Source organism: Oncorhynchus gorbuscha, linkage group LG10 (genome assembly GCF_021184085.1).
Source record: "Oncorhynchus gorbuscha isolate QuinsamMale2020 ecotype Even-year linkage group LG10, OgorEven_v1.0, whole genome shotgun sequence".
In the NCBI taxonomy this organism is placed as follows: Eukaryota; Metazoa; Chordata; class Actinopteri; order Salmoniformes; family Salmonidae; genus Oncorhynchus; species Oncorhynchus gorbuscha.
In genome coordinates this window covers 53,668,757-53,692,798 of record NC_060182.1, presented here as the reverse complement: position 1 = coordinate 53,692,798, position 24,042 = coordinate 53,668,757, and the positions used below count along the sequence as shown (strand labels likewise).

At 44.0% G+C, this 24,042-nt stretch overlaps 1 protein-coding gene across 2 annotated transcripts in view; it reads right to left on the bottom strand.

The window, feature by feature from the left end:
• LOC124046243 (CAP-Gly domain-containing linker protein 4-like) overlaps window positions 1–24,042 on the bottom strand; it is a 109,870-nt gene that overhangs the window by 16,432 nt on the left and 69,396 nt on the right. For both annotated transcript variants that reach the window (XM_046366395.1, XM_046366396.1), the window contains exon 12: window positions 21,296–21,419. In XM_046366395.1, coding sequence (XP_046222351.1) covers window positions 21,296–21,419 — 124 coding nt within the window. The remainder of the gene's footprint in view (window positions 1–21,295; window positions 21,420–24,042) is intronic.

Sequence of the window (24,042 nt, the reverse complement as noted above, 5' to 3'; positions counted from 1 at the left end):
TGATAATTTATTTACAGATTAGGGTACCTGAGGATTGATTAGAAACATTGTTTGACTTGTTTGGACAGAATTCCTTTGTCTGCATTTAATGAGTGGAACAGGTGGATTACTGAATCAAACACACAAACTAAACATAGTACTTTGGGATATAAAGAAGGACTTTATCGAACAAAATGACCATTTGTCATGTAGCTGGGACCCTTGGGATTGCAAACAGAGGAAGATCTTCAAAAGGCAAGTGATTTATTTTATCGCTATTTCTGATTTTTTTGACACCTCTGCTGGTTTGAAAAATGTTTTTAAATGCTGGTTGTATGCGCTGTCCTCAGATAATCGCATGGTATGCTTTCACCATACAGCCTTTTTGAAATCTGACGGTTGGATTAACAAGAAGTTAAGCTTTTAATCAATGTAAGACACTTGTATTTCCATGAATGCTTAATATTACGATTTTTGTATCTTGAATTTCGCGCTCTGCAATTTCACTGGATGTTGTCGAGGTGCTGCGCTAGCATCCCACCTAGCCCAAAGAGGTTTTAACACTAGAAGCTTAACCAAAAATGTATCAATTAAAAGTGTGAGTTCACAGCTCCAATCCAGATGTGTTGATCATTACTGAGACGGGACTAAGAAAGAGTGTTTTGAACACTGATGTTAACCGTTCTGGTCATTTCCGGTCACAACTTGCAGGCTTGTTTTCGAGTTGCTGTGCGTTTTGTTGCCAACCTATTTTGCTACCTGACAACTTTACGGTTTTCACTTTTTAATTACCGTTCATATATTTATTTATTTTTTCCTCAACTTTTTCACTCCGGACGCTTTATCTGGACACGATTCGTCAGGACCTCCAACAGCCGAAGCTAAGTAGTTAACATTAACATGATGCCTTCTAATTGTAGTCGCTGTACTCGCCTTACGGCGAGGATAGCTGTGCTACAAGCCCAGCTTCAGACGCAATCATTAGGCAAGGGTAATTTCAGTGTAGGAAAGGATGAAACAGCGTCTGTGCCACCAGTAAGTACAGATGGTAGTATAAATCCCCTGGCACAGTCCCCACAGCCGGACAACTTTCTCATGGTTTCTGGAAGGAAATGCTGTAGGAAAGCTCAACCGGTGTCGCTCATTCAGCCGACAGAAACTTTCAACCGGTTTTCCCCATTAAGCAGCGGGTCGGAGTCAGAGGCCGAGTCTTCTCTGGTCTCTACTCCTCCCGTTACGGGATCTGAGACGCCGACGCTTCCCACCATTAGCTCTGACAAATTGAAAACTCTAGTCATTGGCGACTCCATTACCCGCAGTATTAGACTTAAAACGAATCATCCAGCGATCATACACTGTTTACCAGGGGGCAGGGCTACCGACGTGAAGGCTAATCTGGAAATGGTGCTGGCTAAAGCTAAAACTGGCGAGTGTAGAGAGTATAGGGATATTGTTATCCACGTCGGCACCAACGATGTTAGGATGAAACAGTCAGAGATCACCAAGCGCAACATAGCTTCTGCGTGCATATCAGCTAGAAAGATGTGTCGGCATCGAGTAATTGTCTCTGGCCCCCTCCCAGTTAGGGGGAGTGATGAGCTCTACAGCAGAGTCTCACAACTCAATCCCTGGTTGAAAACTGTTTTCTGCCCCTCCCAAAAGATAGAATTTGTAGATAATTGGCCCTCTTTCTGGGACTCACCCACAAACAGGACCAAGCCTGACCTGCTGAGGAGTGACGGACTCCATCCTAGCTGGAGAGCTGCTCTCATCTTATCTACCAACATAGACAGGGCTCTAACTCCTCTAGCTCCACAATGAAATAGGGTGCAGGCCAGGCAGCAGGCTGTTAGCCAGCCTGCCAGCATAGTGGAGTCTGCCACTAGCACAATCAGTGTAGTCAGCTCAGCTATCACCATTGAGACCGTGTCTGTGCCTCGACCTAGGTTGGGCAAAACTAAACATGGCGGTGTTCGCCTTAGCAATCTCACTAGGATAAAGACCACCTCCATTCCTGTCATTACTGAAAGAGATCATGATACCTCACATCTCAAAATAGGGCTACTTAATGTTAGATCCCTTAATTCAAAGGCAATTATAGTCAATGAACTAATCACTGATCATAATCTTGATGTGATTGGCCTGACTGAAACATGGCTTAAGCCTGATGAATTTACTGTTTTAAATGAGGCCTCACCTCCTGGCTACACTAGTGACCATATCCCCCGTGCATCCCACAAAGGCGGAGGTGTTGCTAACATTTACGATAGCAAATTTAAATTTACAAAAAAAATGACGTTTTCGTCTTTTGAGCTTCTAGTCATGAAATCTATGCAGCCTACTCAATCACTTTTTATAGCTACTGTTTACAGGCCTCCTGGGCCATATACAGCGTTTCTCACTGAGTTCCCTGAATTCCTATCGGACCTTGTCGTCATAGCAGATAATATTCTAATCTTTGGTGACTTTAATATTCACATGGAAAAGTCCACAGACCCACTCCAAAAGGCTTTTGGAGCCATCATCGACTCAGTGGGTTTTGTCCAACATGTCTCTGGACCCACTCACTGTCACAGTCATACGCTGGACCTAGTTTTGTCCCATGGAATAAATGTTGTGGATCTTAATGTTTTTCCTCATAATCCTGGACTATCGGTCCACCATTTTATTACGTTTGCAATTGCAACAAATAATCTGCTCAGACCCCAACCAAGGACCATCAAAAGTCGTGCTATAAATTCACAGACAACACAAAGATTCCTTGATGCCCTTCCAGACTCCCTCTGCCTACCCAAGGATGCCAGAGGACAAAAATCAGTTAACCACCTAACTGAAGATCTCAATTTAATCTTGCGCAATACCCTAGATGCAGTTGCACCCCTAAAAACTAAAAACATTTCTCATAAGAAACTAGCTCCCTGGTACACAGAAAATACCCGAGCTCTGAAGCAAGCTTCCAGAAAATTGGAACGGAAATGGCGCCACACCAAACTGGAAGTCTTCCGACTAGCTTGGAAAGACGGTACCGTGCAGTACCGAAGAGCCCTTACTGCTGCTCGATCATCCTATTTTTCTAACTTAATTGAGGAAAATAAGAACAATCTGAAATTCCTTTTTGATACTGTCGAAAAGATAACTAAAAAGCAGCATTCCCCAAGAGAGGATGACTTTCACTTTTAGCAGTGATAAATTCGTGAACTTCTTTGAGGAAAAGATTATGATTATTAGAAAGCAAACTACGGACTCCTCTTTAAACCTGCGTATTCCTCCAAACCTCAGTTGTCCTGAGTCTGCACAACTCTGCCAGGACCTAGGATCAAGAGAGACGCTCAAGTGTTTTAGTACTATATCTCTTGACACAATGATGAAAATAATCATGGCCTCTAAACCTTCAAGCTGCATACTGGACCCTATTCCAACTAAACTACTGAAAGAGCTGCTTCCTGTGCTTGGCCCTCCTATGTTGAACATAATAAACGGCTCTCTATCCACTGGATGTGTACCAAACTCACTAAAAGTGGCAGTAATAAAGCCTCTCTTGAAAAAGCCAAACCTTGACCCAGAAAATATAAAAAACTATCGGCCCGTATCGAATCTTCCATTCCTCTCAAAAATTTTAGAGAAGGCTGTTGCGCAGCAGCTCACCGCCTTCCTGAAGACAAACATTGTATACGAAATGCTTCAGTCTGGTTTTAGTCCCCATCATAGCACTGAGACGGCACTTGTGAAGGTGGTAAATGACATTTTAATGGCATCGGACCGAAGCTCTGCATCTGTCCTCGTGCTCCTAGACCTTAGTGCTGCTTTTGATACCATCGATCACCACATTCTTTTGGAGAGATTGGAAACCCAAATTGGTCTACACGGACATGTTCTGGCCTGGTTTAGATCTTATCTGTCGGAAAGATATCAGTTTGTCTCTGTGAATGGTTTGTCCTCTGACAAATCAACTGTAAATTTCGGTGTTCCTCAAGGTTCCGTTTTAGGACCACTATTGTTTTCACTATACATTTTACCTCTTGGGGATGTTATTCGAAAACATAATGTTAACTTTCACTGCTATGCGGATGACACACAGCTGTACATTTCAATGAAACATGGTGAAGCCCCAAAATTGCCCTCGCTAGAAGCATGTGTTTCAGACATAAGGAAGTGGATGGCTGCAAACTGTCTACTATTAAACTCGGACAAAACAGAGATGCTTGTTCTAGGTCCCAAGAAACAAAGAGATCTTCTGTTGAATCTGACAATTAATCTTAATGGTTGTACAGTCGTCTCAAATAAAACTGTGAAGGACCTCGGCGTTACTCTGGACCCTGATCTCTCTTTTGAAGAACATATCAAGACCATTTCGAGGACAGCTTTTTTCCATCTACGTAATATTGCAAAAATCAGAAACTTTCTGTCCAAAAATGATGCAGAAAAATGAATCCATGCTTTTGTCACTTCTAGGTTAGACTACTGCAATGCTCTACTTTCCGGCTACCCGGATAAAGCACTAAATAAACTTCAGTTAGTGCTAAATACGGCTGCTAGAATCCTGACGAGAACCAAAAATTTGATCATATTACTCCAGTGATAGCCTCTCTACACTGGCTTCCTGTCAAAGCAAGGGCTTATTTCAAGGTTTTACTGCTAACCTACAAAGCACTACATGGGCTTGCCCCTACCCATCTCTCTGATTTGGTCCTGCCGTACATACCTACACGTACGCTATGGTCACAAGACGCAGGCCTCCTAATTGTCCCTAGAATTTCTAAGCAAACAGCTGGAGGCAGGGCTTTCTCCTATAGAGCTCCATTTTTATGGAACGGTCTGCCTACCCATGTCAGAGACGCAAACTCGGTCTCAACCTTTAAGTCTTTACTGAAGACTCATCTCTTCAGTGGGTCATATGATTGAGTGTAGTCTGGCCCAGGAGTGGGAAGGTGAACGGAAAGGCTCTGGAGCAACGAACCACCATTGCTGTCTCTGCCTGGCCGGTTCCCCTCTTTCCACTGGGATTCTCTGCCTCTAACCCTAGTACAGGGGCTGAGTCACTGGCTTACTGGGGCTCTCTCATGCCGTACCTGCAGGGGGTGCGTCACCTGAGTGGGTTGATTCACTGTTGTGGTCATCCTGTCTGGGTTGGCGTCCCCCCCCCCCTTGTGCCGTGGCGGAGATCTTTGTGGGCTATACTCAGCCTTGTCTCAGGATGGTAAGTTGGTGGTTGAAGATATTGAAGATATCCCTCTAGTGGTGTGGGGCTGTGCTTTGGCAAAGTGGGTGGGGTTATATCCTTCCTGTTTGGCCCTGTCCGGGGGTGTCCTCGGATGGGGCCACAGTGTCTCCTGTCCCCTCCTGTCTCAGCCTCCAGTATTTATGCTGCAGTAGTTTGTGTCGGGGGGCTCGGGTCAGTTTGTTATATCTGGAGTACTTCTCCTGTCCTATTCGGTGTCCTGTGTGAATCTAAGTATGCGTTCTCTAATTCTCTCCTTTCTTTCTCTCTCTCGGAGGACCTGAGCCCTAGGACCATGCACCAGGACTACCTGACATGATGACTCCTTGCTGTTCCCAGTCCACCTGGCCATGCTGCTGCTCCAGTTTCAACTGTTCTGCCTTACTATTATTCGACCATGCTGGTAATTTATGAACATTTGAACATCTTGGCCATGTTCTGTTATAATCTCCACCCGGCACAGTCAGAAGAGGACTGGCCACCCCACATATGCTCTCTCTAATTCTCTCTTTCTTTCTCTCTCTCAGAGGACCTGAGCCCTAGGACCGTGCCCCAGGACTACCTGACATGATGACTCCTTGCTGTCCCCGGTCCACCTGATTATGCTGCTGCTCCAGTTTCAACTGTTCTGCCTTGTTATTATTCGACCATGCTGGTCATTTATGAACATTTGAACATCTTGGCCATGTTCTGTTATAATCTCCACCAGGGACAGCCAGAAGAGGAATGACAACCCCACATAGCCTGGTTACTCTCTAGGTTTCTTCCTAGGTTTTGGCCTTTCTAGGGAGTTTTTCCTAGCCACCGTGCTTCTACGCCGTGCTTCTACACCTGCATTGCTTGCTGTTTGGGGTTTGAGGCTGGGTTTCTGTACAGCACTTTGAGATATCAGCTGATGTACGAAGTGCTATATAAATAAACTTGATTTGATTTGATAACCTTTTTCGGCAAGACAGATCTTCTAAAGATGGTTGAGTGGCAATCTTTACCAAGGAACACCTTCAGTGCTCAGTTGTCTCCACCAAGTCTTTTAAGCATTGTCATGACTTTCCCTCTTGGATGAGGATCATAGGCGCCAGATCTGCTTGGCACAGGGCTGACAGATAGCCAGACCACCCCCCCCTCTCTCCCACCAGAGTTTTAATGATTTAACAACCGGATCTTAAATACCTTGCAGGGACTCTCTCTCCCACTCTGCAGAAACGGAAGTTAAAAATGCCTTTGTTTCCACAGAGAGAGACTTTGCAGTACTGTAACATCAAAAGGTTGGACATTGAGACAATATTCCTTACACAAAGAATGTGGGAATTGGTTGGGAAGGACATAAAGAACAATTATGTCAAATCAGTTGTTGTTTTGGGATATCATTAAGGACGGTATAACCAAATAATGGTAACTCTACAAATGTATACGTCCCAATTATCAGATTGACATCTAAATGTTGTGGAACTTATATTACATTTACATTTAAGTCATTTAGCAGACGCTCTTATCCAGAGCGACTTACAAATTGGTGCATTCACCTTATGACATCCAGTGGAACAGCCACTTTACAATAGTGCATCTAAATATTTTAAGGGGGGGGTGAGAAGGATTACTTTATCCTATCCTAAGTATTCCTTAAAGAGGTGGGGTTTCAGGTGTCTCCGGAAGGTGGTGATTGACTCCGCTGTCCTGGCGTCGTGAGGGAGTTTGTTCCACCATTGGGGAGCCAGAGCAGCGAACAGTTTTGACTGGGCTGAGCGGGAACTGTACTTCCTCAGTGGTAGGGAGGCGAGCAGGCCAGAGGTGGATGAACGCAGTGCCCTTATTTGGGTGTAGGGCCTGATCAGAGCCTGGAGGTACTGAGGTGCCGTTCCCCTCACAGCTCCGTAGGCAAGCACCATGGTCTTGTAGCGGATGCGAGCTTCAACTGGAAGCCAGTGGAGAGAGCGGAGGAGCGGGGTGACGTGAGAGAACTTGGGAAGGTTGAACACTAGACGGGCTGCGGCGTTCTGGATGAGTTGTAGGGGTTTAATGGCACAGGCAGGGAGCCCAGCCAACAGCGAGTTGCAGTAATCCAGACGGGAGATGACAAGTGCCTGGATTAGGACCTGCGCCGCTTCCTGTGTGAGGCAGGGTCGTACTCTGCGGATGTTGTAGAGCATGAACCTACAGGAACGGGCCACCGCCTTGATGTTAGTTGAGAACGACAGTTCTGTTGTCCAGGATCACGCCAAGGTTCTTAGCGCTCTGGGAGGAGGACACAATGGAGTTGTCAACCGTGATGGCGAGATCATGGAATGGGCAGTCCTTCCCCGGGAGGAAGAGCAGCTCCGTCTTGCCGAAGTTCAGCTTGAGGTGGTGATCCGTCATCCACACTGATATGTCTGCCAGACATGCAGAGATGCAGAGAGATTATATAATTAAATATGAAACTTTTTGTGAGAAGATTACATTTAATTTTAGTCTTGTAAAGTTTTACCCAGTCAGTACCTACACCCACATGAGCACAGAACATGTGGCAACGTCATGGAACCGCCCTCCAAGGAGGGAGCATAAAAGGACAGCTAACTAAATTCACATATAACCAGAGAATATATAACCAGAGAATTGAAATGGTTGGAATCTCTACAGACCAGCATACGGACGGTAAGCCGGACGTGTAAAATGGATAGACTCCACATTAGACCAGTGTGACCGACAGCGTGAGCTGAAATGTACAAAATGGTTAGAAACTCTAAACTTTCAACAGAGAAGAAGAAAATCACTTACAGACCAGAAAACGTGGAGACTCTTGAAGAAGAAGACTACACAGGAACATTTAGTCTGCAGCTGTTTATGCACGGTTAGCCTAAGAAACTCGACCGAAGACGAGAGACAAAGAACAATTTCCTCTCACCACTACTGGTATCTCTCTAGGGTATCTATTCTAAACAGACAGAGTGAAGAATAAGGCCTGCTGAACACCACGTGATACACCTCTGGAAGATCCATTCTAACAGACACTCTGAGACCAACCTAATACAACTACAAAGGACATGGTGACCTCCGGTGAAGAACCAGAGACTTACACAACATTTTTCCATGGTGCCCCTAGATTGCTAATTGCGTAATAATTAAACATAGTCAATTGATTTGATAAACGAATCATCATCACATAAAAAATGGTACCAACGTCACGAAAGCATTAAACTTTCAAATAGCTCTTTGTTGACTGTTACTGGGTGTTATCATCCACCATCAGCACCGGCCTGTACTCTAAGCTCTCTCCTGGCCCCTTACATCATGTCTAGATTTGACCTGCTAGGTGACGTAAACTAGGACACGCTTAAACAACTGACCAAGTCGTAAAGAAACGTGACTCCCTAAATCTTTCTCAGATTACATTGAAGGCAGCCACGGTGTGTCTTTTATTTAAGGCCAATTTCTATTTTGCCCTGTTTATCAAACGTGTTGGAAAAAATTGCCAATATTCAACTGACTGGCTTTCTTGATGTCTATAGTATTCTCTCTGATATGCAATCTGGCTTCCGCTCAGGTTTTGGATGTGTCACTGCAACCTTAAAAGTCCTAAATTATGTCACAATTGCCCTAGATTCTAAGCAATATTGAGCTGCTATTTTTATTGACTTGGCCAAAGCCTTTGATACGGTAGACCATTAAATTATTGTGAGGTGTCTTTTGCCTGGTGCCTGCTGTCTCAGGAACTGCCTGTCACCAAGGGAGTACCCCAATGCTCGATCCTAGTCCCCACGCTCTCATCAATTTACATCAACATAGCTCAGGCAGTTGGAAGCTCTCTCATCCATGTATATGCAGATGATACAGTCATACTCAGCTGGTCCCTCCCCATTCTTAGTGTCCAAAAAGCTTTCTACGCTCGTAACCTTGTTCTGAACACCTACAAAACAAAGGTAATGTGGTTGGTAAGAGGAATGCCCCTCTCCCCAACGGTGTGATTACTACTTCTGAGGGTTTAGAGCTTTAGGTAGTCACCTCATACAAGTACTTGGGAGTATGGCTAGACGGTACACTGTCCTTCTCTCAGCACATATCAAAACTGCAGTCTAAGGTAATATCTAGACTTAGTTTCCTCTATCGTAATCACTCCTCTTTCAATCCAGCTGCCAAACTAACCCTGATTCAGATGATCATCCTACCCATGCGAGGGTGCTCTCGAGCGGCTAGATGTGCTTTACCATTCGGCCATCAGATTTGCCACCAATGCTCCTTATAGGACACATCACTGCACTCTATACTCCTCTGTAAACTGGTCATCTATGTATACCAGTCGCAAGACCCACTGGTTGATACTTATTTATAAAACCCTCTTAGACCTCACTCCCCCTATCTGAGATACCTTCTGCAGCCCTCAAACTCCACATACAACACCCATTCTGCCATTCACATTCTGTTAAAGTTACCCAAAGCACACATATCCCTGGGTCGCTCGTCTTTTTAGTTCGCTGCAGCTAGCGACTGGAACGAGCTGCAAAAAACACTCAAACTGGACATTTTTATCACCAACTCTTCATTAAAAGACTCAATCATGGACACTTACTGACAGTAGTGGCTGCTTTGCATGATTTATTGTTCAAATCAAAGGTTATTGGTCACCTTCACGTGTTTAGCAGATGTTATTGCGGGTGTAGCGAAATGCTTGTGTTTCTAGCTCCGACAGTGCAGTAATATCTAACAAGTAATATCTAAGTTTTTCACAGCAATACACAGAAATCTAAGTAAAGGAATGGAATTAAGAATATATAAATATTTGGACGAGCAATGTCTGAGCGACATAGACTAAGATACAGTAGAATAGAATACAGTACATACATGATGAGTAATGAAAAATATGTAAACATTATTAAAGTGACTAATGTTCCATTATTAAAGTTGCCAGTGATTTCAAGTCTATGTATATAGGGCAGTAGCCTCTAATGTGCTAGTGATGGCTATTTAACAGACTGATGGCCTTGAAATAGAAGCTGTTTTTCAGTATTTCAGTTCCAGCTTTGATGCACCTGTACTGACCTCGCCTTCTGGATGATAGCGGGGTGAACAGGCAGTGGCTAGGGTGGTTATTGTCCATGATGATCTATCTGGCCTTCCTGTGACATCGGGTGTTGTAGGTGTCCTGGAGGGCAGGTAGTTTGCCCCCGGTGATGCATTGGTGCATTACTCACTTAGCATATTATTATGATGAATCATCAATTCATAATTATTGATTGGTTTGTTAATTGTTTTAGTGTTATGTCTCCTGTGTGTGTGTTTGTGTGGGGATGCATTCACAGACACAGCGATCAGCTTGTTCGGGGTGAACTGGGAGCACAGTGCTGTAGCCGGTGGGACACAGGACACGGCAACAGAGAGGGCTTCTTCCTGAGCTCTATACTACGAATAATGTTTGACGAGTTAGCGAGGGAACTTTGAGTTCAACCTGGAATAACCAGTACCGTGAAAGTGGCCAGCTAATTTCTATGGCAATGAAGCCTTCAGAACTAACCTGCTCCGGGGCAGGCTAACTCAGGGCTAACTCCATTTATCCTGAATTATTCGTCTGGCCACCACGCGACAAGCTCCACAAGAAGCGATAGCGGCAGGAAAAAGGTGCTCGTGCATTGATAAGCACACCAAAGACAGCATTAACAATAATTAATAAAATAACACCAACACTTTTAAAAGCTTATTTTACACCACAGCCTGCTGAATTTGCAAGATTACTTTTTTCATTTTGATTGAGGCACAAATTAAAAAGTGGCACTGTCTCACCCATGGATTGATGTTTCAGCATTGAAGAGTTCGGCATTCGACCAGCCATGTGTCAAATCAAACAGTATTGGTCACATACACATGGTTAGCAGATGTTATTGCGAGTCTAGCGAAATGCTTATGATTCTAGATCCGACAGTGCAGCAGTATCTAACAGATAATATCTAACAATCCCACAACAAAACCTAATATCTAACAAGTTCCACAACAAAACCTAATACACACAATCTAGTAAAGGAATGGGATAAGAATATTTAAATATACAATATAATGGATGAGCAGTGAGAGCGGCTAAGATGCAATAGATAGTGTAGAAAACAGTATACAGTATATACATGTGAGATAAGTATCCTGGGCTACAATATCCGGACCCACGACCGGTCTACCGATGTCACCGCATGAAGAGGCATAAACAGACTCACCCCATTGCGACGTCCCCCAAAGGCTAACTTTCTAGCCCTTGCTATCTCCTTGCTTGCTAATTCGGCCTGCTAACTGCTAGCTTGTTTAGCCCCGGTCCGCCAACTGCTTCCTTGTTTAGCCCCGGCCTACTAACTGTTAGCTTGTTAGCACAGGCCTGCTAACTGTCTGAATCGCCGCGTCCCAACCACTCACTGGACCCATATTTACTTTCAATCTCTTTTCGATTTTTAATTAGATTATACCTTCCGGTAACCTGCCTCACCCAATGTGATACGGAATCGCTATTATTTTTAGAACACATTCAAGAACCTCCAGAAGCTAACCAGCTAACTAGCTACAAGATATCATAACCGCCATCGATAAAAGACAGTACTGTGCAGCAGTCTTCATCGACCTTGCCAAGGCTTTCAACTCTTGTCAATCACCATATTCTTATCGGCAGACTCAGTAGCCTCGGTTTTTCTGATGACTGCCTTGCCTGGTTCACCAAATACTTTGCAGACAGTTCAGTGTGTCAAATCGGGGGGCATGCTGTCCGATCCTCTGGCAGTCTCTATGGGGGTGCCACAGGGTTCAATTCTCGGGCCGACTCTTTTCTCTGTATATATCAATGATGTTGCTCTTGCTGCGGGCGATTCCCTGATCCACCTCTACGCAGACGACACCATTCTATATACTTCCGGCCCCTCCTTGGACACTGTGCTATTTAACCTCCAAACGAGCTTCAATGCCATACAACACCCCTTCCGTGGCCTCCAACTGCTCTTAAACGCTAGCAAAACCAAATGCATGCTTTTCAACCGTTCGCTGCCTGCACCCGCACGCCTGACCAGCATCACCACCCTGGATGGTTCCGACCTTGAATATGTGGACATCTATAAGTACCTAGGTGTCTGGCTAGACTGTAAACTCTCCTTCCAGACTCATATCAAACATCTCCAATTGAAAATCAAATCTAGAGTCGGCTTTCTATTCCGCAACAAAGCCTCCTTCACTCACGCCGCCAAACTTACCCTAGTAAAACTGACTATCCTACCGATCCTCGACGATGTCATCTACAAAATTGCTTCCAACACTCTACTCAGCAAACTGGATGGAGTTTATCACAGTGCCATCCGTTTTGTCACTAAAGCACCTTATACCACCCACCACTGCGACCTGTATGCTCTAGTCGGCTGGCCCTCGCTACATATTCGTTGCCAGACCCACTGGATCCAGGTCATCTACAAGTCCATGCTAGGTAAAGCTCTGCCTTACCTCAGTTCACTGGTCACGATGGCAACACCCACCCATAGCACGCGCTCCAGCAGGTGCCTTCCGTTCCAGTTCCAGTTCTCTGCTGCCTGTGGCTGGAACGAATTGCAAAAATCTCCCTCACCAACTTCAAACATCTGCTATCTGAGCAGCTAACCGATCGCTGCAGCTGTACATAGTCTATCGGTAAATAGCCTACCCATTTTTACCTACCTCATCCCCATACTGTTTTTATTTATTTACTTTTCTGCTCTTTTGCACACCAATATCTCTACCTGTACATGACCATCTGATCATTTATCACTCCAGTGTTAATCTGCAAAATTGTAATTATTCGCCTACCTCTTCGCCTACCTCGCCTACCTCATGCCTTTTGCACACAATGTATATAGACTCTCTTTTTTTCCCTACTGTGTTATTGACTTGTTAATTCTTTACTCCATGTGTAACTCTGTATTGTCTGTTCACACTGCTATCTTGGCCAGGTCGCAGTTGCAAATGAGAACTTGTTCTCAACTAGCCTACCTGGTTAAATAAAGGTGAAATAAAAAAAATGCGAGATATGTAAACATTCCTAAAGTGGATTTATTAAAGTGACTAGTGTTCCATTTCTTAAAGTGGCCAATGATATCAAGTCTGTAGGTAGGCAGCCGCCTCTCTGTGTTCGTGGTGGCTGTTTAACAATCTGATGGTGTTGAGATTGAAAAACATCTTCTACCTCTCAGGTCCCAGCTTTGACGCACCTGTACGGACCTCGCCTTCTGGATGGAATCGGGGTGAACAGGCAGTGGCTCGGGTGGTTGTCATTTTTTGCCTTCCTGTGAACTCAGGTGTTGTAGGTATACTGAAGGGCAGGTAGTTTTCCCCCGGTGATGCGATGTGCAGACTGCACCAGCCCTGCGGTTGTGAGCGGTGCAGTTGCCGTACCAGGCGGTGATACAGCCAGACAGGATGCTCTCGATTGTGCACCTGTAAAAGTTAGTGAGTGTTTTCGGTGACAAGCCACATTTTTTCAGCCTCCTGAGGTTGAAGAGGTGCTGTTGCACCTTCATCACCACACTGTCTGTGTGCGTAGACCATTTCATTTTGTCAGTGATATGTACCCCGAGAAACTTAAAACTTTCCACCTTCTCCACTGCTGTCTTGTAGGTGTGGATAGGGGGGTGCTCCCTCAGCTGTTTCCTGAAGTCCCTTGATCATCTCTTTAGTTTTGCTGATATTGAGTGGAAGGTTATTTTCCTGAGTGACAGGTTATTTTCCTGACGGAGGGCCTTCACCTCCTCCCTGTAGGCTGTCTCGTCGTTGTTGGTAATTAAGCCTACCACTGCTGTGTCGTCTGATGATTGAGTTGGAGGCGTGCATGGCCACACAGTCATGAGTTTACAGGGAGTACAGGAGGGGGCTGAGAACGCACCCTTGTGGGGCCTCAGTGTTGAGGATCAGCGGAGTGGAGATGTTGTTTCCTACCTTCACCACCTGGGGGTGGCCCGTCAAAGAGTCCAGGATCCAGTTGCACAAGGAGGGGTCAAGACCCAGGGACTTGAGCTTAATGATGAGTTTGGAGGGTACTATGGTGTTGAATGCTGAGCTGTAGTCAATGAACAGCATTCTTAAATAGGTATTCCTCTTGTCCATATCGGATAGGGCAGTGTGCATTGTGATGGCGATTGCATCGTCTGTGGACCTATTGGGGCTGTAATCAAATTGAAGTGGGTCTAGGGTGACAGGTAGGGTGAAGGTGATATGGTGGCCATCTTGAAGCATGTGGGGACAGCAGTCTGGGATAAGGAGAGAATATGTCCGTAAACATACCAGCCAGCTGGTCTGCGCATGCTCTGAGGACGCGGCTAGGGATGCCGTCTGGGCCGGCAGCCTTGTAAGGGTTAACATGTTTAAATGTTTTACTCACCCCGACCACGGAGAAGGTGAGACCACAGTCCGTGTAGCGGTTCGTGTCTGTGGCACTGTATTGTCTTCAAAGCGGGCGAAGAAGGTGTTTAGCTTGTCTGGAAGCAAGACGTCGATGTCCGTGACAGGGCTGGTTTTCTTTTTGTAATCCGTGATTGTCCGTAGACCCTGCCACGTACGTCTCGTGTCTGAGCCGTTGAATTGCGACTCCACTTTGTCTCTATACTGACACTTTGCTTGTTTGATTGCCTATCAGAGGAAATAACTACAGTGTTTGTATTCTGCCATATTCCCAGTCACCTTGCCATGATTCAATGTGGTGGTACGTGCTTTCAGTTTTGCACTGATTTCGTTTGATTTTCCCATGATGTCAAGCAAAGAGGCACCGAGTTTGAAGGTAGGCATTGAAATATATCCACATGTAGACATCTGACCCACTGGAATTGTGATACAGTGAATTATAAGTGAAATAATCTGTCTGTAAACAATTGTTGGAAAAATGTAGTGTGTCATGCACAAAGTAGATGTGCTAATCGACTTGCCAAAACTATAGTTTGTTAAAAGGAATTTGTGGAGTGGTTGAAAAACGTGTTTTAATGACTATAACATAAGTGTATGTAAACTTACGACTTCAACTGTACATAGAATTGAAATCACTGGTCACTTTAATAATTGGAACTCTTGGAACAATTGGAACACACACTAATGTTTACATATTTTGCACTACTCATCTCATACATATATACTGTATTCTATTCTACTGAATTTTAGTCTATGCCGCTCCGACATTGCACGTCCAAATATTTATATTCTTAATTCCATTCCTTTACTTAAATTTGTGTGTATTGTTGTGAAATTGTTAGATATTACTTGTTAGATACTACTGCACTATTGGAGCTCGAAACACAAGCATTTCGCTACACCCGCAATAACATCTGCTAAACGTGTACGTGACCAATACAATTTGATGTATATATTTCTAACAGACAGACCAGCCCAGGTAGCCCTTTGGCCTTCCCTGTTTCGTAATGAACACAGCCCAGTCGGCTTGGCTGTGAATAGGCCTTAGCTTCCTGTCCCTGTTTGACACCCGTGGTCTAGTAAATCACCAATCTGGACTGTTAGCAGTGTCCTCAAGAAAGCAAAAATCAAATATTTCAACAGCTCTGACAAATGGCATTGTCGAGGCCTGGCTTGTTACTGCCATCCAAATATTGATAAGTGTAATGAATAGCGCTGTGATGGTCATGGAAGTTTGGATGATGGTTATTGGCCTGCCAAATTACTGATGTCACTGTGATAACCGCTCAAATTGAAAAAAAGAAAGAAAAACAGATTCTCCTCTCCTCCACTCTCATGTGCATGTGCTGCCATAGAAATAGAATGAATAGAATTTGGCATCCCCATTGAAGTCAATGATGTTGTTATGTTCTGTTAATTACTGATGTCCCCTTTAAGGATGAAGCGCCCTTGGTCATGCGCAGTATTGTTCTATGTTATTCTGGTACTAACCTGTTTGAGTAAATGTGAAGCTCCAGTTCAATTGCTTGTATTCAGAGTCTTTCTTATTACATAAATAAGTACTAAGTGTTAAGACACTACAATGGCGACGAGGATGATTACCTGCAGTGTGCATCACGAATAAAGATGGAGTTCGTAGGAAGAGAGGAAGATTTTGACCCTTTAGCACAACAGCTAGCAAGCAGTGAGGACGAGGGGAGAGCTGACGAGAACGAGGCGGCAGATCAAAGACCCGTGGAGCCGGAGATAAAGAGAATGGCTAGCATCGGGAAAATAGATGTGTTTGATGACACGCAAGAAAACTGGGCAACTTACATTGAACGACTGGAACAGTACTTCATTGCAAACGACATTGCTGATAACAAGAGAGTGTCAGCGTTGTTGAGTTTAATTGGCCCAAAAACATACAGTTTGCTAAGAGATCTGACTGCCCCTCTGAAGCCCTCAAATAAAACATTCACAGAGATTGTGGAGATATTGCAAAATCACCTATCACCTAAACCACTCCTCATCGCGGAACGTTTTCGTTTCCACAAGAGAGATCAGAATGAGGGGGAGGGTGTTAGTACATATGTAGCAGTGTTGAAGAAACTGTCTGAACATTGCCAGTTGGGAGAGAACCTAAATGACACATTAAGGGATAGATTTGTTTGTGGACTGAAACATGAACACATTCAAAAACGTTTGCTCACAGAATCAGAGCTCACGTTTGCAAAGGCTGTTGAAATTGCTGTGGCTATGGAAATCGCGACTAAAGATACTTTTGAGTTGCAAGGTAAAAGAAGTACCGACCTGTCACAAATTTCCCTGCACAAGTTTTCACGCAGTCGACAACGCCCCCGTGTGGCCGGAAAATGCAACAGGTGTGACGGAGATGGTCACAGAGCAGAGGACTGCCGTTTCAAAGACGAAATTTGTCACAAATGCAGTAGAAGGGGGCACATTCAAAGAGCAAGCAAAGCCAAATTCAGTCACAACAGGAAAACTGAGAAAATTAAAGGGTCTGTGAATGCACTAGCAGAGAACAGTGGCAGTGATTCAGATGAAAGATTAATTGGTACAATGAGGTTAAACACAGTGACTTCTCCCAGCAGTAGCATAATATGGGTGACACCAGATATCGAAGGCAAACCCCTCAAAATGAAGCTGGACACAGGATCCGCAGTGTCTATAATTTCCACTACTGTCTACAATGAGCACTTTAAGGCTATCAAGCTGAAGAACACAAATGTGTTGCTGAAGACATACTCAGGAGAGAGATTGAGCCCAATGGGGGCGTTGCAGGTCAGAGTGCATTATGGGGGGCAAACACAGCAGTTACAGCTGTATGTGGTGCCTGGAACTGGCCCCCCATTATTTGGCAGGGAATGGCTTTCAAAAATAAAGCTGAATTGGTGTGACTTGAAAATGCTCCACACGTTCCAGTCCAAAGAGAAAGGCACAGACCAAACACTGGAACACTTGCGGAATAAATACAACACAGTTTTCAGTGATCAGATGGGAACAGTAAAAGGCTTCACAGCAAAACTTGTACTAAGAGATGATGCAACCCCAAAATTCTGCAAAGCCAGATCTGTTCCATACTCCCTGAGACCAAAGGTGGAAGCGGAAATCTTGCAGGGATCCTGACGAAAGTGGACAGAAGCGAATGGGCCACACCCATAGTTCCTATTGTGAAGAAAGACGGGTCTGTTAGAATGTGTGGGGACTTCAAGGTAACTGTGAATCCAATGTTGCATGTGGACCAATACCCCCTACCACGCCTGGATGACATCTTTGCTGCACTAGCTGGTGGGAAAACACTTCAGTAAAATCGATCTGAAACAGGCTTACCTGCAGCTACCGGTTGAAGAGAGTTCCAAACAGTACCTGACAATAAACACACACAAAGGTCTATACAGGTATAACCGCCTGGTGTTTGGCATTGCATCAGCCCCAGCCATTTGGCAACGAACTATTGACCAGATTTTGCAAGGAATCCCAGGAACCCAGTGTATCCTGGATGACATGATCATAACAGGACGCACCGACAAAGAGCATCTGGCTAACCTGGAAGAGGTCCTGAAAAGACTGAAAGAGTATGGTCTACAGGCAAACTTAAAGAAGTGTGAGTTCTTCAAAGACAAGATTGTCTTCTGTGGACATGAGATTGACTGTAATGGATTGCACAAAACACAGGACAAAATCGAGGCAGTGGTACAGGCACCACGACCACAAAATATCACAGAAGTGAGATCTTTCACGGGACTGATCAATTACTACAGAAGATTCCTCCCAAACCTTTCAGCAGTACTCCAGCCTCTAAATCAGCTACTGGAAAAGAATAGGACATGGCGGTGGACAGAGCAATGTGAAAATGCATTTCTGGAGGCAAACGGCTCATAACATCTGAACACACTAATCAAGTCGTTCCGTTGAGTGTAATAGTTTCTGCAGTGTTGCTATTCTAGCAGGCTAGCTAGTGTTGTTTATAGCTATGTCCAAACCGTTGTACTGTAATGAAATGAAGTGATGCATTACGAGGTGGGGTTTCCCTGAAATGCCAGTGAAGTTGGCTTGTGATGCGTCCCCTTATGGATTTCTGGATGAGTTGGGGCAGTCCTTTCACACACACTGAAAGATGGGTCCGAGAGGCCAGTTGCATTTGCGTCACCAACATTGAATGATGCAGAGAAAAACTACTCACAAATCGACAAAGAAGCACTGGCACTAGTGTGGGGCGTAGATCTAGAAGGATGAGAAATTCCACGTGATAAATTAAGCATACCTATATGGCAAGCGTTTCACACTGGTTACAGATCACCAGCCATTGCTTTCCATTTTCAGTCCAAAGAAAGGCATTCCGGCAATGACAGCAGCCAGGTTACAGCGATACGCCCTGTTCCTTGCCAGTCATATGTATGACATTGAGTTTAAGCCGTCATCCCTCCACACAAATGCAGATGGATTATCCAGACTGCCATGTACAAGAGAAAGGCAAAGGAGGGTGGATGCAGTGGACATGTTCCATACCGCTCAGCTCGAGGCACTACCGGTCACAAGCACAGTTATCAAACATGTGACTAGTCTTGAGACAAGGAAAGATGTGACCTTGTCAAAAGTGTACACCTACACCATGTCAGGATGGCCAGCTACTGACAGAAAGGAGCTGACTCCGTATTTCCAGCGGAGAAACGAAATTACAACGTACCAGGGATGTTTGATGTGGGGAATGAGAGTCATGATACCCCAGAAATGCCAACATCGAGTCTTGCAGCAACTACATGAAGGTCATGTTGGAATTGTCAAAATGAAGCTGCTCGCAAGGAGCCACTTCTGGTGGCCAGGTCTGGACCAACAGATAGAAAATATGGCAAAGAACTGTAGCGGATGTTTGGAAACCCTTCACATGCCTGCTCCTGTCCCAGTCCACCCATGGGAATGGCCCGCAGAGCCATGGCAGAGAATTCATGTGGACTACGCTGGTCCCTTTGAAAAGCACATGTTTCTGGTTATAGTTGATGCCCATTCCAAATGGCCAGAGGTGTTTTGCACTGACTCCTCCACCTCAGCTCAGACGATAGAGTGTCTCAGAACAACGTTTGCACGCTTCGGTTTGCCACTGCAGCTGGTAAGTGACAACGCGCAAGCTTTTGTAAGTGAGGAGTTTACAAGATTCATGTCAGTAAATGAAATCAAACACTCAACTTCAGCTCCGTACCACCCTGCCACCAATGGGCTGGCAGAACGCTTTGTGCAAACCCTAAAGCAAGGACTCCGTGCAGCAAAACGAGACGAAGGGACTTTGCAAACAAAACTGGCCAAGTTCCTGGCCTCCTACCGAAACACCCCACATGCCACAACAAATGAAAGCCCAGCCGCACTGATGTTCGGGAGGCCTCTCCGCACACAGCTGGACATCATGAAGCCAAACAGGCGTAATGAAGTGCTGAACAAACAAGCCAAGATGCTCTCCGGTGGCCGGGAACGCCATCTCCAAACAGGACAGGAAGTGATGGTGCGAGACTACAGAAGAGGAGGGAAATGGACAAGAGGGACCGTACACACACAAACGGGACCCAGAACTTACACACACACAAACGGGACCCAGAACTTACCAGGTTCAAGTGAGCCCAGACATAATGTGGCGGCGTCACATTAACCAAATGCATTCCACGGAAAACAGCACAACAATCGAGAGAGAACAGGCACAGAGAGCTCCCGAGAGTGACACACAAGGAACTGTAGAGGACGGTGGGGCAGTAGAGAGACCCCAGGCTGAAAGAAGGGAACGTGTTGATGAAGGTGCTGCTATAGCAGACGCTATAATGGAACAAGCACACACTGAGGATGTTCAGGAGCCTCCAGACAATCTGAGGCGCTACCCAGAACGAAGGCACCGTCCACCAGACAGACTAGACTTATAAACAAACAAACAAAAACTAACTGTTCAATTTCAAATTAAAAGATGCAAAATAACTACAACAAGTTCTGGGAAATGTTTCAGTTGTGGTTTGGTAAAAGTAACTCTGATTGTATAAGAGAAGGAATGTTATGTTCTGTTAATTACTGATGTCCCCTTTAAGGATGAAGCGCCCTTGGTCATGCGCAGTATTGTTCTATGTTATTCTGGTACTAACCTGTTTGAGTAAATGTGAAGCTCCAGTTCAATTGCTTGTATTCAGAGTCTTTCTTATTACATAAATAAGTACTAAGTGTTAAGACACTACAGATGTCATAATGGGTGGACTGGCGGCCATTGTGAGCGTACCCATAGGAGAAAAGCAGGAAGTAGAGCAGTAAGTGTACCCATTAATATGCACTGAAATTGTGTTAATTAATTCCTACGAAATAATTTGAAAGAACATTCTACGTTACCATGGAAATGATTGCAATACAATAACAGACAGCTATTTTGAGTGTACTCAGTTTACCAGTCAAATTTCCAGGGTTAGAGGTTCCAAGCCCGACCTATTCATTCTATTTCTAGTTTCATCACGTAGTTTCATCACGTTGCCCTGAGTGAGCTGTTCATTCCACATATGGTGGTTATTTTATTTTCATCACAGTCTTCATCCATAACCATCAGTTACACGGTAATTGTGCCAGTGACATTCACCAGATGCAACTTTGGTTTGGTAAATTGTTTTTCTCTAAACCCATTTCTAAATGTGAGAAATAATTAAAGACAATCCTTCCAGATTTGTTTTGTTTGTTGTTTACAAATAGAAAATGGAGTAGCCAGGAGGGGTATGTACTTACCTCTGTACACGCGATGGAGGGGCAAAGACACCATGTTTGGGAGGACAGCTGAAGTAGTTCACCCCGCCGACCGAGCCATCGTTCTTCCCGCTGGGCTTGTCCAGCTCGATCCCCAGCCAGAACCCTGAGGGACAGATGGACAGATAGAAAAAGAGGCGGACAGCCAGTCAAAGTCAAACCATGATTAGAGCAGTTTCTCAAGGCCAGCTTCTCGAGGCCATCAAGCAGCTTCTCGAGGCCATCCATTTTATTATTTTGCTTGGCAAGTCAGTTAAGAACAAATTCTTATTTACAATGTCGGCCTACCGGGGAACAGTGGGTTAACTGCCTTGTTCAGGGGCTGAACGACAGATTTTTACCTTGTCAGCTCGGAGATTCGTTCCAGCAACCTTTCGGTTACTGGCCCAACACTCTAACCACTAGGCTACTGCTGCCCCTTCAATATTTGCATTCAATACTTGATTGCAAATATCACAATGCAAAAAAAGGGTCAGTGCATTCATGTAGAAGAAACTCTTGCACGCTGTGTCTACAATAACCAATGTAGTCACATTCTTAAACAACTGTCTTCTACAAGATTCAGCAGCTTGATGCATTCCAAAGGATGACTTTAAGGACCAATGGGGGGGGGGGGGGTTGGGGAGAGTAGCGCGTTTTCCCCTGGTTTACAATTGCTCTTCTAATCATATCTTCCCTATAAACAATGGCTTAACTTACTTCTGATTTTACCCTAACAAAAAGTTTAGAAACGTTGGGTATGGATGGTGTGGCTATTATTAAACTTTAGCAGCCCTATGATATGAAGGCAGTTTTCCCCTGAGTACCATCTGACCCCGACAGCTGAACTTGAGCTGAGGAAGACAGGTTTCCGGCCTACCAGAGTAACTACAACAATGCCTTATACAAATAATTCAGATTGAAAATGAACGAATGACCTTCCTTTGTCTATATCTGTATTACAGGCGCAGTAGCCATCGGTGTCGTAGCATGCCACCAGCATATCTCTATCCCTCTCTGGGGTTAGACCTAAGCTTATCTTCTATTCATCTTCTATGAGAGAGTACCAGTTAAAAGTTTGGACACACCTACCCATTCCAGGGCTTTCCTTTATTAGTATTATTTTTTACATTGTAGAATAATAGCGAAGACATCAGAACTATGAAATAACAAATGGAATCATGAAGTAACCAAAAAAAAAAAGTGTCATGCAAATCAAAATACACTACCGTTCAAAAGTTTGGGGTTACTTAGAAGTGTCCTTGTTTTTGAAAGAAAAGCAAAAATTATTCCATTAAAATAACATAAAATTGATCAGAAATACAGTGAAGACATTGTTAATGTTGTAAACGACTATTGTAGCTGGGAACGGTTTATTTTTAATGGAATATCTACGTAGGCGTACAGCAACACCACTTCTGTGTGCCAATGGAATGTTGTGTTAGCTAATGCAAGTTTATAATTTTAAAAGGATAATTCATCATTAGAAAACTCTTTAGCAATTATGTTAGCACAGCTGAAAACTGTTGTTGTGATTAAAGAAGCAATAAAACTGTCCTTCTTTAAACTAGTTGAGTATCTGGCACATCAGCATTTGTGGGTTTGATTACAGGCTCAAAATAGCCAGAAACAAATAACTTTCTTCTGAAACTCATCAGTCTATAATTCTTCTGAGAAATGAAGGCTATTCCATGTGAGAAATTGCAAAGAAAAGCATTCCAGGTGAAGCTGGTTGAAAGAATGCCAAGTGTGTGCAAAGCTGTCATCAAGGCAAAGGGTGGCTACTTTAAAGAATGTAAAATGTTGTTTAACACGTTTATGTTTACTACATGATTCCATATGTGTTATTTCATAGTTTGTCTTCACTATTATTCTACAATGTAGAAAAACCCTTGAATGAGTAGGTGTGTGCAAACTTTTGACTGCTACTGTTGACAGTTGTGTGCCTTTCCAAATCATGTCCAATCAATTGAATTTACCAGAGGTGGACTCCAATCAAGATGTAGAAACATATTAAGGATGATCAGTGGAAACAAGATGCACCTGAGCTCAATTTCAAGTCTCATAGCAAAGGGTCTGAATACTTATGTGAAAAATGTATTTTTTTAAAATATAAATTTGCAAAAATGTTTTTGCTTCGTCATCATGGGGTATTGTGTGTAGATTGATATGGACTTTTTTTCAAATCCATTTTAGAATAAGGCTGTAACCTAACAAAATGTTGAAAAAGTCAAGGGGTCTGAATACTTTGAATGCACAGTATATACAGTAGCAGTCAAAGGTTTGGACACATCTACTCATTCCAGGGTTTTCCCTTAGTTTTACTATTTTCTACTTTTACTATTTTCTACATTGTATTATAATAGAAGACTTCAAAACTATGAAAGAAAGAGTGGCAAAGAGGGACTTTGGAATTAATTGCAATTCTTCTGATCACTCTTCATAACATTCTGGACTATATGCAAATTACCATCACACAAACTGAGGTAGACTTTGTGAAAATTAATATTTGTGTCATTCTCAAAACTTTTGGCCACGACTGAATGTTGTGTAGTAAGATTTTATGTAACTCACCTTAATAACTTGGTGTATTTACCCCTCTTAATTTCACCTACAGTTCTGACTTGGTGGTGCACATGCAGCCTATAACCTGTTATAGAGAAATGTAATCATCGAATAATGCAAGAGCTTTCATTGTCTGCTTATATGGCCCCTTTATTTATCCTATGTTTCTGACTTGGTGTACAGGG